Below are 18424 nucleotides of genomic sequence, written 5' to 3' on the forward strand. Positions count from 1 at the left end.
AGCTTTCCTCTAGCCAGGAAGGTATGGGGAGCCTGGAAGCCAGTTAGTGAAGGTGGAGGTATGTATGCAGCAAAAACCCAAGTGTTCTTAAAAGCTCCACAGAAGTATTCTCTTAGGACTAAAGGGAAGGAAAACTGGAGCTGGAAATAAGAGCGAGATGAGCTTAAGAAAAAAGTTGATTAAAGGAAACATATTTAGAAACTTGAAATTTCCTCTTTCCTCCCCAATTCTCATTCATAATATTGAGATTCTCCACTACCTCACTACCACTGCCCCTTTAGACCTGCAGGTCTTCTTCCTCCTTCAGAGACCTTGGGGCTAAGAGTTCACTCTATACAAGAAAAATCACAATCACTTCCAACATCTACAAGTATAGCATATAATGGCAATGACACAACTGGTCCCAGCAGTGGCAAGTAGGGCCTTTAGTTCTATGACCCTGTCTAAAACCAGATGCAACATTAAATAGAGAATTAAATGTAATGATTAAGAGAAGACAGAAGCTTACTCTAGTCCTTTGAATGGCTCTAAGGGACCATTGTTAAGAACTGTGAGGGCCAAGAATACTGGAAATATGTAGAAGAGCCACCACTCCATAGCATTTAGCAAAGTTAATGTCTGTTTCTTCCTGAGTTAGACTCCAGCAGCAGAAAAAATAATGCCAGGGAGGCCAGGAACCTGGGTTCCAATCCCAGCTGGGCCACTACTAGTGGGTCATGAACAAATCCCTTAAAAGGTGAAGGTCACATTATGTCAGGGATAGTCAGTGTGCAGTACATCCATGATAACTTCTCTGGTGCCTCCAGTAGAGACTGTGGTTCAACTACAGTCCTGTTTAGAATGTTTCTCTACAGCATTCTAGGCAGGTACCTCCATTAGGGTTGGTTCACAGGCTGAAATACTTGTTATTCTTCAACTCCATGACTTCCAAAGTCCCTTCCACTTCTACCGTTTAAGGTTCTGACTTTTCAGGTAAGAGAGAGAGCCACTTTTCTGTCTCAGTAATAGCTCTCTCAACAAAAAGACTAATGAAAACTTTTGAGATGATAATTTCATAAACTCCTCCTCTACACCCTGAGGCTAAGCACAGTCTTCCTGCCATCACACTGTCCTTCCTTCTGTGCCATAGAATTACTGTGTTTGAGCTTGACCCTCTGTCTGTTCACCCAGCATGAGAGTGTCCCAGCCTGTAGCTCCTTTTTACTTAAAACACGTAGCGGTTTTGCACTTGGCATCAAGGAATCTACAAGGAAAGGAATTTTCTCTGGCCACTGAAATCCAAGAGTCAGAAGGGAAGGTATTTAATTACTTCATTTGCTTCTCATCAATGACTAGTCAGATTTAGTTCTTAGCTCTAGCTGAAAAGTAACCACAGAAACCGTACCTGGATAAGACACTTCAGAAATCAGGTGATTTGCAACTATGTTTTATTGGAAGAAATGGTAAGGAATTAACATGGGGCCACAAACCACTCCTCACCCCCAAAGTTGTGCAGGAATAAGACTCATCTGTGTGTTGGATGGAAGCCCTAATTGGAGTTATTTCTTTTAGAGCAAGGAAGGAAAAAGGGAGAGGCAAGCGTCCCAAGGATAGATCATGGGGAGGATGGCATCCCCCTGCTCTGGACTTAAGCGGACCCCTCTACAGAAGCATCAAAGTGGACAGGCACAGACGGGTTTCCCTCACAGGCCACGATGATTCGCCTTTCTTTCTCGCTGGTCTTGTATGAACAGTTGGGGTACTTGGAGCCCCGGGTCAGGCGGCAGTCTGTGATGTGCATGTTGGATCTGCTCTGGAAGCAGTTGGTCTGCCCGTTCTTGCATGTGACATTTTCCTGGGTGCAGACAGCTTGAACATCTTCCAGGGACTCGTGCACAAAGGTGTTCACAGGCTTGCAGTGGCCCTTGGTCATGTTCCTGCGCCTCATCATTTCATTGCAGTAGGTGGGGCTGGGGCTGAAGGTGGGGCTGGAGTCCATGTGCTGCCGCTGGAACTTCTTGGCTGCGGATTCCTTGCCCAGGGTAGGAGGGATCCACTCCAGCACCAGCAGCACCAAGACTAACAGTGGGAACAGGATGAGGGACTTCTCCAGAGCCATGGTGGCCTCACTGCCTGAGAGATCCTAACTGGGGAAAGGAGAAAGAAGATGACCACCTCAGAAAGGGACTTCCAGCTCCCCCCTGCTGCTCCCTTGGTGCCCAGTCTCCCTTTCAGGTCAGACAGTAAGACATCCCTTTTCTTGAGAGATTTTCCACACAGTAAGTCAGTCTCTCTCTCTCTCTCTCTCTCTCTCTCTCTCTCTCTCTCTCTCTCACACACACACACACACACACACACACACTTTCCAAGTGTGTTTTACTCCCACTCACTAGAGAGGGGCCATCCTCCCCTCTAGGTGGTGATCTATGATACCACCCCAAATTTTGCCAGTACTGTTTGAATTCCAGAGTTTCTTTCATCTAAAATACATTTGAAAAATAAAATACATTTGTACCCAGAGCTCAAGTAGCTCTTCAGAAAATCATTTTTGATTCAGAAAATCATTTTTGAATAAACTGTGAGTCAAATTATATTCCTGCATTATCACATGACATCCAGGACCGTGACTGACAGAGCCTTGTTGTCTTATAACACAAGGGAAACTCAGTCCTGTGCCTGACACTGGCCTCATCAAGGGATTCCATTGTATTCCAAAGAGAGATGCTTACCTCCTGCAACTTGGGGGTCCCTTCTTTTCCAGCCCCATGTGTTCTTTGCACCTGCCTGCTCCCTCAGCCCCTCCCCAAGCTCCACCTGGTCCCTCTGCCCCAGCTAATATTTGCCTGGCTCAAGTTTTTTGATTTCTAGCATCAGCACAAGCATCACCCATCTTGGCTCCCATCTCTATGACCCTCAAGCAGAAGCATCTCCTGAGACCACCTCTTAGGGCACCTACCTGATCTCCAAGTTGGGCTCCCTGACAGAGTGGAAGGCCAGTTTCTGCAATCACTCAAACCCTGCGTGGTCAACCTTATATAGATTGCAAAAGGGTTTGGCTTCCAAGAAAAGTGGGAGGAGCATCTTGGGCTCTATTCAGATAAAAACAAGGACATTGTGAGGAAAGAGGCTAAGGAACCACCCAGACCAACCCCTTTCCAGGGTTGCTGTGGAGTGAATCTTCACCATGGGACTCTTTCTACTATGTGAACTTCATTTGTCTGCTTATTCACAAGGAGCAACAGACAGCCACTATAGTGCTGGAACTCAAACCTTGCACACCCCAACAAAGTTCTTGTGACTTCCTTGCCTGACATTTTATCAAATAGCCCTTTTGTTAATAATCTGTTGATACAGGGCTGAGGGTATAGCTCAGTGGTAGAGCATTTGCCTAGCATGTATGAGGCCCTAGGTTCAATCCCCTGCAGTTGGAGATAACAAAGGGCACATAAGGTGATTGTGGAAGAGGGAAGCCCTCTCTTTCCAGAGTCCTGAAGCTACTTGGACAGAATTCCACATCTCCCAACAGTATCTCTCCTGAGTAGGAAAAGGAGACAGAGTCAGCTATCTGCTCTCAGCTACACGGATTCTATATTCAAGGAAGAAAGGGGGAGAGTTCCTAAACAGAGAGAAATCCTTTATGTAAGCTCACCCAGTTCTGGCAACTACCCACCACTCTCCACCCTGCTCTGGGGCACTGATGGTAGTTGGCAGTCTGTAACCACAAGGACCACTGATCCTGTAGGTGAGAACTGAGTCAAATTAGAATTTGTTCATTCATTCCTTAAACAGTGGGCTCAGAGATAAACAAGGCATAGGTCTTGCCAAAGGGTGCCATATGGTATGATTAGTCAGATGGACCCTGATATGGAGCAACGATGAGCCTGGTGCATGTAGAAGCCAATACTCTAGCACTGTTTTTTGCAAAAAGAAAAAACTTTACTGTGCAATCATTGTGCCTCTTCACAATCACATATTTCTTCCATGTGTTTCTTTCTAGGGGCGTTAATTGTGTTCTAGGGAGGATTTTGAGCTTGTAACATCCAAAGGTCGTTGATCAGATGAGCTGGTTTCTGCTGCATATGTCCATTCTTAAAAAGCCGGTTCCTGAACAACAATTTAAGCACTTCATCATTCAAGGAATTTATGTTCCGTGTATTCAGGCCTTAACTGATTTTAATTGCACTAAGACACTGGGCAGAGTTGCACTAAAATGGCCATTCTTTAGGCACCTTCCCATTGCCAAAATAATTTTAGGGAGTTGGCCCAGCAAGATCTCAGAACCACAGATATAAATAGGCCCCCTGCAACTTCGATAAATGTCTTTAACAGCCTCCTTCATAGGTGTCCCTAAACTACAAAAAAACATTTAATCTATCTCTGCATGACAATCTAACAAGCCCTCAAAATTTTAATTCAACTTTATGAGGAACCATCAAAAACCACTATCAACCTAAAAAGCAAGTTGTGAGAACAAAGAGTATATTTGAGCCTAAATGAGGATGGCCATCAGGAAGAAAACAAGAATTCTAATTGCTCAGAATAAGTGCCCCAAAAATGGCATCAAAAGGGGTCTGGCATTTTATGAATTTTTTTAAGGATGTGAAGGAGGTTTCAGAAAACTTGTTGTTAAGAGGCTGGGATATAGCATGTGTGAGGGTTCAATCCCCAGCCCTGGAAAAAGAAAAAGAGAAAAAGAAAAACCTGTTAATTTCTCCTTCTCACATTACTATTTACAGTTTCCATGGCCTGAATCTGCCACTCTCCTGCCCCTACCAGAAAAAGGGGAACCTCATGATTGTCTTACCTCAGTTAGGGAGCATCCTGTATCTTAATCAGATTTTAGTGACTCTGATGAGAACCCTGACCTAATATTATTTGTTGATGGATTGGACTTCAAAATTGAAACTTAAGTTTATTACAGGGAGAAGAAAATATCTTCTTCCTCTACCCTCCCATATTCTAGGACTGGTACCCTGTAAGTTATACTAACAAAAGAGAGATTAAGCAGGAGAATAGGCACACAAATTTTATTTATTAATATTTTTATACAAACATGAAAAAAGCCTCTTAAGAAATGAAAACCCAAAGAAGCAGTTAACCTGGGAGATTATATAACACGTTAACAAAGAAAACTAGGTGCAAGTGAGAAGACACAGAAAAAAGGGCTTTGAGCTGGTGAGGATGGGGTGTGGGAAGGTGACTAGGAAATGTATGGTAGATGGTTGTTTAGTAAGGTCTGTTATGCAAACTCAAGATGGTTGCCTTTTTCATTTCTCCATTGCTAAGAGTCTCCAAAGCTATAATAACAAAGATGGCATGGTATTGGCACCAAAACAGACACATAGACCAATGGTACAGAATAGAATACACAGAGACAAACTCACATAAATACAATTACTTTATACTAGACAAAGACATCAAAAGATAACCTCTTCAACAAATGGTATTGGGAAAATTGGAAATCCATAGATAGCAATATGAAATCAAATCTCTATCTCTCACCCTGAACAAAACTCAACTTAAAATGGACCAAAGACTTAGGCACTATAATAGAGAACCTAAGGCTAATAGAATAAAAAGTAGGCCCAAATCTTTACCGTTTTGGCTTAGGAACTGACTTCCTTAACAACACAGCTAAACCACAAGAAATAAAATCAAGAATCAATTAATGAGATAGATTCAAACTAAAAAGCTTCTTCTCAGCAAAGGAAACAATCAATAATGTGAAGAGAGTCAATAGAATGAGAGAAAATGTTACCACATGCACCTCTGATAAAGCATTAATCTCTAGGATATATAAAGAACTCAAAAAACTTAACACCAAGAAAATAATCAATAAATGGGCTAAGAAAATGAACAGACATTTCACTGAAGAAAACATTCAGTTGATCAATAAATAGATGAAAAAATGTTCAACATCTCTAGCAATTAGAGAAATGCAAATCAAAACTACTCCAAGATTTTATCCAGTCAGAATGGCAATTATCAAAAATACAAACAATAATAAAGGTTGGCAAGGATGTGGGGGACACTCATATATTGCAGGTAAGAATGCAAATTGTTGCAACCGTTGTGGAAAGCAGTATGGAAATTCCTCAGAAAACTTGAAATGGAACCACCATTTGACCCAGCTATCCCACTCCTTGGTTTATACCCAAAGGACTTAAAATCAGCATACAGTGACACAGCCACATCGATGTTAATTGCAGCTCATTTAACAATAGCCAAACTATGGAATCAACCTAGATGCCCTTCAACAGATGAATAAATAAAGAAAATGTGGTATATATACACAGTGGAATATTACTCAGCCTTAAAAAAGAGTGAAATCATGGCATTTTCAGGTAAATGGATGCAGCTGAAGAATATCATGCTAAGAAAAACAAGTCATGTTAAGTAAATCTTTTCTCTGATATGCGGATGCTAATTCACTATAAGAGGGTGGGCACTAGGGAAGAATAGATTTACTTTAGGCCAGACAGAAGAGAATGAAGGGAGGGGAGGGGATATGGAGGTAGGAAGGATAACAGAATGAATTGGACATTATTACCCTATATGCATATATGATTACAAGACTGGTGTGATTCAACATTGTGTTCAACTAGAAGAGTGAGAAGTTGTACTCCATTTATGTATGATGTGTCAAAATGCATTCTATTGTCATATATAACTAATTAGAACAAATTTAAAATATATACATAAAATAAAACCTCTATATTAAGAAACTTTAAAAAATTCCAAATTAAATTTGCTTTTTATGGTAGTTATATCATAAGGATGTTATTATTTTAATCTTTTTTCATATTTATATAGAAAGAAAAATATCTTTAATATTTTACTTGATACCTTCCATATGCTAGGAATAATTAATGTTGATATGTATACATTGCTATATTTGACATATAATTTCACAGAAGCAATAAGGAATATTTACAAGATTTAGTTACTTAAACATAGTTGTCTCTTCGATTAAAAAATACTGTTTGTGGCACTGCTGTAATCATCCCTTTTGGCCCAGATATATGGTTTTCAAGGCAGAATGTAAGGTAACTTTGAGACATATCTGAAAGGACTAACAAGTGAAAGAGGAATTGAAAAGTGGTTCAGCCATTCGTGTTCAAAGTGCCTGGTTCAAACTTCCAGTTGTTCACTAGGTGTGGGACTTTATGCAATGTAAGGTACTCAGATAGGGTTTTTTTGTTTTGTTTTGTTTTTTGTGGTGCTGGGGATTGAACCCAGGGCCTTGTGCATGTGAGACAAGCTCTCGATCAACTGAGCTATATCCTAACTACCAACAAAGAGAAGGCCAAATTTGAGCCTGTAATCAATCACATAGGATACACGGCTTCTCATTAGCCTGCCTACAGCTTCCCTATGCTAACAGTCTCCAAGTCAGAGAACATCTAGAACCTTCCCTTTTTGTACTCTAGAGCTCTCCCACCTCCCTGTCTGCCTTTGAGTATCTGTCAAATGCAAGTGATGATGGATGATGAACAGTACTTCTTCCTCCACCTCTGACTCTTCCTCCTCTGCAGAAAGCTCAGCCTTGGCCTGCAGCATCCTCTTTCCTGGCTCTTCTGCACTTGGGCTACCCCCAGGCTCATGCTGATCAGCAACCAGGAGCAGATGTGGGCAATAGGCTACAGGAGTGGGAGGTGAGTCTGGAAAGTGACTCTTCCTCTTTCCTCCCTGGTTTTCAGTCATGTGTGAAAAGGTACTTCTGAGTCTGAGGGCCTTTGGAGACATGTGCAGAGCAAAGAAGCCACTTCAGCAGAGCTGTGCTTTCAGTCTCTCCTTCCTGAGTTTCTTCCTCTCCTCATCCCTTCCACACATCTGTGCCCAAGCTCACACTCTTTCCAGCCCATGCTCTCTCTTCTTCCTCCTCTTCTCCCTCTTCATCTTCTTCTTCCTCCTCCTCCTCCTCCTCCTCCTCTTCCTCTTCTTCTTCTCCAGAATCCAGAACCACCTAGAACCCAGTCAAATTGAATATCTATTATAAGACTTATTTCCAAATGTAGAACAAAATGTTCCATTTCTGATTGTCTCACCCAGGGAGGAGGGACTGTTTTTTAATGGAAGAGAGGGAAGTGTTTCCTGTCTCCCTGAAATCTCTCTAAGGAGACTGTGGATGAGTCTGAGTGTGACAGGAAGGGGTGAGGGGGGACACCCAGTTGCAGGCAGGGGAGAAACAAGGAGGTGGAGTCCCGTGTTTTCCAGAAGGTGACCAACTACAAAGAGCAAGAAGTACAAGGCTGTGCAGGTTATCATTCCTCTTGATTATTCCTGTAAGACCTCCCACAGCAAGAAGGAAAAGGAAAAGGCTTGACAACACAGTCCCCAGTTGAGATCAGTCAGGCACAGGCTCTACTTTCCCCAAGGGTGGCCCTGACCAGCCTGTGAGCCCAGCAGGTGAAGTCAACAACCGAGCTCCAGAACACACAGAGGGGACGGCACCCACCCTAGCACCGCCACACCAGGCTTCTGACACTATCAGTTTTTCTCAGTTCCAAGAACAGGACTCATTCTCCGTGTGTCCTTTCCCACCTCTGTACCTGCCCAAGGTCTTCTTAAGTGGAAAGCAAATAATGCCATGGGCTCCAAGGAAAGATAGAGACTTGGTTGTCTCTGGTTCCTGATTATAGAAGGACCTAGACCTAGATATCTTACAGCCTGGTAGTTCAGCAGTCTCTTAATTTCTTCCATTTTAGGAGAACCATCCCTGTTTGTCCCCTCCTGTCTCTCTCCAATACAGGCACGGGTGCCTTTCATCCCTTACCGATGGGGCAGCTCACTTACCCTCGCTCCCTGACAGCTTATCACTCAGGTATAAATATTTACCAGGACTCCTATGTGAATGAAAACAGCTGTCAAGAGAAGGAAGGACAGCTGAGGGACCTGGGAGCCTGGACCACCTTACCTTTCTCTCCAGACCTAATTAAATCCAGGATTCTGTGTAAGACTAAGTGCTGAGAATTCTGGGCAACAGCAGCAACCCATAAAATTATAACACAAACCAGACTGTGGTAAGAGGTACAATAGAGGTGAGGGCAGAGTTATTAGGAAGCAATATGTGGAAAGGGGTGGGGTTGGGGGAAATCAGGAAGACTTGAGAGTAAGGATATCACCTGGAGGAGGACTTCCATGCATACATACATTTTTATGGGAAGAGCAATTCAAACAGAAGACTAAAAAGAGAAGCAAAGACACTGGGTAGACAACTGTGTGCTTGGAAAATAGTAAGTTTCTCCATGCAATTGGGATGAGGCAGTGTAGATACACACAAATACACAGAGAGAAAGAGAGAGAAAAAGAGAGAGAGAGAGAGAGAGAGAGAGAGAGAGAGAGAGAGAGAGAGAGAATTGAGGCCAAAGGAGAAGTGTCTTGAATGTCATGCAAAAGAATTTGAACTTCAACATATAAAAGATATAGATATCTGTCTCTGAACTTGAGCAATGGGAGGCAACTTCCTCCACTCATCTCACTCTACACACAAGGCAACTAAGGGCCAGAGAAGATCAAGGTCAGATAGTGCCTTGTCCGCAGAAGCAGAAACCAGGGACCTCAACTTCCATGGGTGCAGTGCTTTTGCCACCTGCCTGGTACTCCATGGGTGGGGAACTACTTGTGGAAGGTGCACCCAAAAGGCTGCATTTCTCATGGTGAAACCAACCTGTTCTACTTCTGGATATCTCTTGAGAGTTCTCCCACTGGGGAATGAGTACCTTGGTCCTCAGACCATACACCACAGCATCCACCACACTTTGTCCTGTCACTTCCTTGGCATATACTTCTGAATGTGTTCAGAGAACATGGAATTTCAACAGTGATTTGGATCAATTGTCCTCTACCTAGGTTATCAATATTTCAATTTTAATAGATCAGGAGACCATTGTACCTCAGCTAAATGGCAGTATGTAATACACACTATAAATCTCTGCCTAATCCTCTGATTTTGCAACATCTTACCCATACTCTATTATACCACTTTCCACTTGCAATCAGAATGCTTTCTTCTTAGTCTCCTCCATTATACTGAGTGCTTTTGAGAACAGAGACTGTGTCTTATGCACATTTATGTCTCCTGATTTCATGCTAGGTCCACAGTAAATCTCCAGTAAATGCATGTTTAAAGAATTAATGCCTTTTTATAGAAGGCTAGGGAGTCATGGGAGAAACTGGCTAGAAGCTGAGTTAATACCATATGAGAATCATCCATCTGGTGCAGAATCAAAAGGTGACTGCAAGAAATGAGCTGTGTTTTAAGGAGGAGGAAGGTGTCATGATATTCACAATGTGATCTGAAAAAGAACAAATGAAAAGCCCAGTTCTCCAATAAAGAGGTAATAAAAGAGGTAGTGGTTACTACCGTTGAAGGGATGTAGATTATCAGATGCAGAGAAGTAGTGAAGTAGATACAGATTAGGTAACAGAAAAGGTCAGGGGGAAAGTGAGGATTTCCCCCAGTTCTGCCACTTAAAATTCTCTGAAGTTTTTCAAAAAAACCCCTTTGGAAACTGTTTTTTGGTTTTTGTTTTTTTGTTTGTTTGTTTGTTTGTTTAAATTCTAACACCAGAGATTTCTGAGGTAGTAGTGTGGGGTAGATCTGTTAATCATTATTTTTAAATCTCTCCTGGTAATTCAAATTGTTCAAATTGAAAAAAAAATCTCTTCACTAATGTATATTAACTCTCAATATCCTCATATGCAAACTGAAAGAGAAATAAAGGAATTTATAAAATGAGGATGTTAGTTTGGATCATCTCTAAATTCTCTTAAAATTCCTTTGTTCCTAATTCTTTTAACATAAGTGAGAAGAGAAGCAAATTCCCAGATCCATAGATCTGGCTGAGAGCTGGCTTGGGGAGACGATCTGACTTAGGTTACATCTCCTGAGTCCTCCCTCTACTGAAGGAACAGTGAGCTCATTTCTAGAGTGTGGCCTGTCGTAGCAGAGCAGGATTCTAAAATTCTTCCCAGAACCACACAAGACCCTGTGAGACTAGAAATAAAACCCATAATGCTTGCAGGAAGCAAAAAAAAAAAAAAAGAAAACAGGTTTTAGAAACACAAATATGTTTCATAATGACTGATTCACGGCCTGGTGAGAATAGACAAATATAAATGTTTACAAATGTATTTGTATTGCTTCAAGGCTCTTAGATATGATTTATTGAAAATAAACTTTTCAACTGACATGTAACTGAAAACACTGCTATTGATTGTGATAATTGAATCTTGTACCAAACTATGTACTTCACACATAGGTCAAATATAGCTGTAGAAACAGAGTGGGTGGTTCTGGGGATGTAACTCGATGGCAGAACCTTTAAAAGAAACCAAGTGGGTAACATACTTTTTTTCAAATTAAATTTGAAGTTTACCTCTAAGTGCAACAGTATGGATTAGAAATCAAGATAAATTATGAATCAGACAATTAAACATGGCAATAGCTGTAGTTCAGACCAATCTAGATTTTCTTTGTCTTTCTCCTTTGGGACAATAGTTTAGTATGGTTTCTGAAATTGTTTTCTGGTGAGGGCTGTGTTGTGTTCATGATGCTCTATGAGAGCTACATTCTCTGAGACCCCACCTTTGATAAGCATACTACAGGTAGCGCTTGATTAACTGATTTTATTTACCAGTTCTTTAAAGTGATTAGGGAGTCCCAGGAGCTCAGGATCCTCAGAAAAGACAAACACATCTTAAAGTACTACATTTGGTTCTGATTTGTCTAAAAATCTGCCCTCTCAAAATGTATAGTAGAAAGAAGGGTTGTTCCTCTCTCTCTCTCTCTCTCTCTCTCTCTCTCTCTCTCTCTCTCTCTCTCTCTCTCCCCCTCTCCCTCTCTCTCTTTTGCAGTATTTGGAATTGAACCCAGGGGTGTTCTGATGCTGAGCCATACCCCCAGCCCCTTTCATTTTTTATTTTGAGACAGGGTCTTGCTAAGTTGCCCAGGATTGCTTGAACCTGAGGTCCTCCTGCCTCAGTCTCCGGAGTAGCTGTAATTACAGGCATCACCACACCTGGCCTACTTAACATTGATCTGTCTAGACATATCCTTTTGAAGACAGAAGCAAGAAAATGATTCCAATGATTTTGATTTTAGAAAAATAGAATGTGACTTTAATCAAATTTATAGATCACCCAATATAACCCAGGATGATAATTTTTAACATGTAAAGGATATTTTAACAGTCACATTTCCTGATATGCAAATGTCATCATGACCAATGCAACCTAACAAGCCAAATCATAATTAGAAGGTTGCTGGGGAAGATAGAGTTAGAGAGAAAGGTGACCATCGAAACACTGAAATGTCTTCCATCATCAGGCAATAATGGAACTCTGACAGGTGAAATCGTGTGTCAAGACCCAATGTTCAATGGAACTCCAGCCATTTCTGCTTCTTGGGTTCCTTGTTTTCATGTTTCATTGTTATAGTTAAAGCAACGTTCCGGGGTTTCATAAATTGACTTCCAGACCATTCACGTATAATGGAATCAAGCCTTTATTGAAGCACACTGGTGGCAACTGACTGGGAACATAAAGTCTGTTCCCTGATCAGCCCTGAACAATTGTAAGGGTGCCCCTTTTAAGCCTGAACACCACAAAAGGGACAGTTGGGAGGTTAGCCAATGCAAGCAGGCCAAGTTACAGAAGCGGGAGATTGCAGTCAGGCGGCAGGAAACTTAACTAATCACAATTAGCCCAGTCACCCCAATTACAGAAACACAGCCCCGTTACCCTAGTTATAGAATGCCCCATTAGGTAGTTCCATGTTCTTAAGGGTTTCTACAGCAAAAAGGAGAAGAACAACTTGCCCCAGTCATGACCTTTCTATTTGGCATGATTGTTTTACAAAATGGAGTTACTAAACAAAATGGAGTCACTTTGGCTTGACTATCACATCATTATTGACTATCCAAGCCATTTGATTCACACATTTTTTATTTATGTAAAAAATATTAAGACTGAAATTTAGACAGTGTACTATAGAAGAGAAAAATAATTTTTCTTCATCCCTCATAAATTCATACTCAGAACAGACCATTGTAACAAAAGACAGGTTAAAAAGAGAAAAATGAAAATAAATGTATTAACATGTGTATATGGGAAAATAAATGTATTAACATATGTATATGGGAAATACCGAGAGAATACGTATTTCTCAGAGGTAGCTTTGAATTCCAGGTTATATAGCATTTTAAACAAAGAACAATATATTTTTAAAGAAGTGATATGACAAAGAAAAAAAAATTGAGTCTCTAGCCAAATTGTAGAAAAACAAATAAATGACAGCTAAAAACGATTTAGTAACACTTACTAACGTAGTTTCTTATGGTACCATCTCCAGGTCACATCAGATGTTTTCTGTGTTAATCTTTGTCCTCTCTGGTAGAGAGGAGCGGAGAAATACCTTGTGTCTTTCTAAGTTCATGTCCCGATTTTATTCAAATAGAAGAATACTTTTCCTAATTTGCTGCTTCTTAACATTTTCAGCAAAAATGATCCTTCCACCAAGGAAATGTATTTTGGGGTGGCATATTCTAGTCTCCCACAGGAGGCATTTCTCTGATATTCCAATCAAAGATGCCCCACTTGAACTTAATCATGAAGAAGCATAAAACCCTAAATTGAAGGATAATTTACCAAAAAAAAAAATTGACCTATAATATTCAAAAGTATCAAGAAACGAAAGTTAAGAAAAGACTACGAAAGGCGGAGGCTACAGTTCAATGTTAAGGTACTGAGCAAGCACAAGGCCCTGGGCTCCATCACTAGCACTGCAAAAGCAAAAAAAAAAAAAAAAAAAAACTAAGCAATCACTCCAGACTAAAGGAAAATGAGGAGATGTGCAACTAAAAACAACATGTGATTCTAAACTGGAATCTTGTGCTATATATAAGACACAACAGCAAAACTTGAATGGGACCTAAGGAGTAGTAACACATCAATGGTCATTTCCTCTTTTTTTTTTTTTTTTTTTTTTTTGTATCCAGGATTGAACCCAGGGGCTCTTAACCACTGAACCACATCCCCAGTCCTTTTTAAAAACAGTTGTTTAGAGACAGAGTCTCGCTGAATTACTTACGGCCTCACGAGTTGTTGAGTCTGGCTTTGAACTTGTAATCCTTCTGCCTCAGCCTACGGAACCGCTGGATTTACAGGTGTGCACTACTTCACCTGGCTTGTTTCCTGATTTTTGATGGCCGTTTCCTGATGTTTGGTTATGCTCAAGTAGGAGAATACTCTTGTTTGTATGAAATAGATGGTAGTGCATTGAGGTAGGGAGAGGATTAAAAAGTCTGCAATTTGGTTTACATCTCGACGGCTTCAAGAAAAAGAAAACACTTGAGGTAAAACTCTACTCGCAATATTTAAGTAAACTTGAAATGTTATTTCAAAATGAAAAGGAAATCATATTTTTAAAGTATCTTAGGGGGAAATACAGGTGACGAACTTCTAAATCTAAAGACAAGTTGTAAATTTTCAAATGCAAGCTTGTTGCAGAATATTCAAAACCAGAGACATGAGATTGAGCACAAGAAAGTCTGGGACAAAAGGACATGAACGTTCTTGAGTGATCCCCTAAGATACTTGTAAAGACAGGCTGGAAAGATACCTGGGTGCTCTGGCCTCTCAAAGGACCAGACAAAGTAAAAACAAAAGAGAAGTAGGTGGAGCCAGAAACAATACCCTGATCCCAGGAAACACTCAGGTGAGTTTACTGAGACTATGATGGTCTATTTGGACTTTAAATGGAAGAGATAATAAAGACCAGCACAGACTCATGGAAATCATGTTAGACAATCCTGCATCCTTCCTTGACAAGGCAGAATTAGAAAATGTGGGTTTATTTTGTTTTGCTTCAGCAAAGAATTTAATAAAATCTCTCAGTATAGTGGCTACCCTCCTAACTGGTTAAACCAGGTCTTGTGATGCTGTGATATGCACAGAGCTGTCTCCACAGACCTGTCTTGTTCCAGATGGAGAGAGATGTGAAACCACCACAGTAGATGACATAATATATAGAAATAGCAAATAACATGGATGATAGAGATCCAAAAACTTCTGACCTCACTGAAGCAATAAATTACATCCATCAAGAAAAGAAGATAAAATTACATATATATATATATTGTCCTTGGAACAGAAAACCAGTTGCACATGTATAGGACTGGTGCTGGGTGATAATAAGGAGCTCATTGGAGGAAATTTTACTCACTCAATGTTAAGAGCTTACCCATGTGGGGCTACATTAGGCACTGGGAATTCAAGAGAAATGAGAGAGTTCCTTCCTTCAACGCCTTTGCCGTCTAGTGAGGGATAAGAACAAGTAAACAGGAAATTATGTTACGCGGCAAAGACCACCAGTACCACTCAACTCTGGTGGGATTAGGAAACTTTTCCTAGAGTGAGTCACAACCCAGTGAGGACCCAAAATGAGTTGGTGTTAAGTGATGTTGAGGGAAAAAGCTTTCCAAGCAAATGGAGTAGCAAGGCAATGACGTGTGGAATAGCTGGGGAGCCCTGGGGACGGCAGTAAGGGATAGAAGAGCTGGAGAAGCGGGTGGTGAAGGACTGGTCAGGGAGAGGATCTTGAACTTTACCCTTGTTATGGGCCAGGCTATATGGACAATGACCAAACAGACTCCCCATTTTATCTTGAGACTCCACATCGTGTAAGAACTGCTTCTCCCATGGGAAAGCCCTCCCTGTTGTTTAGCACAGCATATTTGGCAATACAAAATGGCAATTCTTATACAATGTAAAATTGTTCTCTCTTTGGTTCCCATTTTTCTTGGACGATGTGTCTTGTCAGAGAATGATTGTTTAGATGTTAGTAATCATTCTTTAACTTGTACTCAACTAGGGATGTTTTTGACCCACTTCCCTTTCTGCTTCTGATTTTTAGATCCCATGACACTTGTTTATGGTCTTGAGTCATCTCAACAGTCACTTATGATTAATATGGTTTTGGACTATAAAAGGTGTAGACTTGCAGCCTGCTCCTTGGCCCATGGCCCACCAGCTGGTGGATCCAGACCTCTGGCTGGTGAATAAAGGTTCCGTCTCTGGCTTTAAGATGGACTCGGTGCTTTATTTCAGTCTTGCCATAACACTCTGAGGATTGAAGACTTTTAAACAGAATGTCAGGCAGTGCAATAGAGAATGGATTAAAGTGGGGCCAGCCTTGGAACAAGGAGATTATCGAAGAGCAGTAAATAACCTAGCAGAAATAATGATGACCTGAAATAAACAAGGGGAATGAAAATCAGTAGACAGTACATCTGAGAGAGGGAAAATCTACAGAACATGGTGTTTGATTTCTTTAGGACAGTGACAGAAGGGAGAAGTAGAACAGAGAATTGCATCACCCTATGTAGCAATTAATTTTTCATTTGACACTTTCAATAACACTAACAGATGGACACAATTATTATGTCTACAGAGGAGCAAATTCAGAGAAGTTAAGTCACTTGTCAGAGTTCAGGATAGAAAGCAATGTATTTGATATTCAACACATATAAACTAAAATGCAATGGACTGGTCACTCGTTTTCAATATCAACTATTAGGCATAAACAAGCAATTAGACTTTTTAAAATATTAATTCCAGCTTAAAGATATGTAACTATCCTATTTTCTGAACGTCAAGTCTTTGTGCATAGATGTTCATATAATAGGGGTAGTAAAGCAACATACAACATCTTCCTTTGTTACTACTATAATGCCGCCAGCCAAGGAGGGACAGAAGTCCTTGGCAATGAAGACTACCAGGATTATGGCTGACTTGACTTATTTACAAAGACTTTTAACAGGAGAGTATCCAGCATAATGAGAAAGTCTGCAAAATTTTATGATTGCCTTCAAAATGAAATAACAATGATATCTCAATAAAAATGTTGTAAGCCAGGAAAAAGTGGGGCTACTATATAGCTAAAGTACTGAAAGAAAATCTCTGTCAACTTAGAATTACTAAAAATGTCACTTAAACATGAAGGCCAACTGTACATATATGTAATGATTATAAATATGTAATGATAAATATGTAATGATTCCCACCATTATGCACAACTATAATGCACCTAAAATATTTTAAAAAATAGAACAGTTAAAATTCTTTTTTAAAAAAGGCCAGGGCTTGAAAATGTAACTTCGTGGTAGAATCCTTGCCTAGCACATGTCTGTGTTTGCTCTCTGGCATTCCCAAAGGAAGGTGGTCAAATCAAACATTTTTAGACAAAAAAATAAATAAAATAAAATAAAATAAACTCTAGTAGAGTTTTATAACTAGCAGCCCCTCACTAAAGGAAACTTCAAAGGATGAATTTCAGGATGAAGAGAAAAGTCACCAGATGAAAACTGGAAATTCAGGAAGGAATGAAAAACAAAAAGCAAAATAAATATATAAGCAAATATTTAAAAATTTTTGCTTTATAAAACATTAATGTCTTATGAAATTAAAATTATAAAATATAACTATACAACATTGTTAACATAATTTGAGTCTTATATATTAATCAACTGTTCAAGAGATGGCTAAATGTATTGATTACTTTTAGACTTTAGTAAGCAATTTGAAATTTCTAGAATAAACAATTAAAAGAATATGTTCACAGTGTATGTATTCCAAGCTAGAAGAGATAATAAGTGAAACATGGATCATTTAAGATAGGCTAGGTTGTGCTACAACGACAAACACTCAAAATTTCAGTGGCTGAAAGTTTGATTCTTATTTCTTGCTTCATGCTGGTCAAACAAAGGGTTCTGCCACTGGAGTCACTTGGGAACAAAGCTGACTCAGGCTGCATATTTACACACAGTTTCACAGTCACAGAGGCAAAGAAAAGAACATAGCAATCCAGACACTGCCTCTTTACCCTCTGCCAGAAGGGACATATGCCACTTCTACTCACTTCACTGACCAGAAAAAGTCATGTGGTCACATCTAAGTACAAGGGACAGAGACTGGGATCCTTCTAGGTGTTTGGAACAAGAAAACTGAACATTTTAACTAGTTTTCATAACTTTTATAGGATCTATACAAGTACACAACTAATCCCAAAGAAAGGAAAACAGGAAAGGAAAAGGAAATACCAAATAAATAAATCAGACAAATAAAAAAAGATAAACTGAGATGGTAGATACACACTGAGAAAGATGGTGGTGAAATACAATAAATGTAAATGGTGCAGTCAAAAGACAAGATTGATGAATTTGGGGGAAATCTAACTCTGTTTACAAAAAAACTTCAAAAACATAAGAATTCATGAAAACTTTATTAGAAAAGGTATACAGTGATGTATGGTAAAATCATGGCATGTCCATGTTTTATAATCCTATAGAGCATAAAAATGAACAAAATATGCCTATTTGTAGAAATATGAATGGATTTAAAATGTTGAGTTCTCTTTCCCCTTCCCCTTCCCCTCCCGGGAAAG

The 18424-nt window shown here is 40.0% G+C and overlaps 1 protein-coding gene across 1 annotated transcript; it reads right to left on the reverse strand.

Moving 5' to 3' along the window:
• Positions 1-1627: 1627 nt before the first annotated feature.
• Rnase1 (ribonuclease A family member 1, pancreatic) lies at positions 1628-2098 on the reverse strand. The gene has a single exon (XM_026414180.2). It carries the CDS (start codon positions 2096-2098, stop codon positions 1628-1630), a length of 471 nt encoding a protein of 156 aa, XP_026269965.1.
• Positions 2099-18424: the final 16326 nt, after the last annotated feature.

This window comes from Urocitellus parryii, chromosome 6 (genome assembly GCF_045843805.1).
Source record: "Urocitellus parryii isolate mUroPar1 chromosome 6, mUroPar1.hap1, whole genome shotgun sequence".
Taxonomy (NCBI): Eukaryota; Metazoa; Chordata; class Mammalia; order Rodentia; family Sciuridae; genus Urocitellus; species Urocitellus parryii.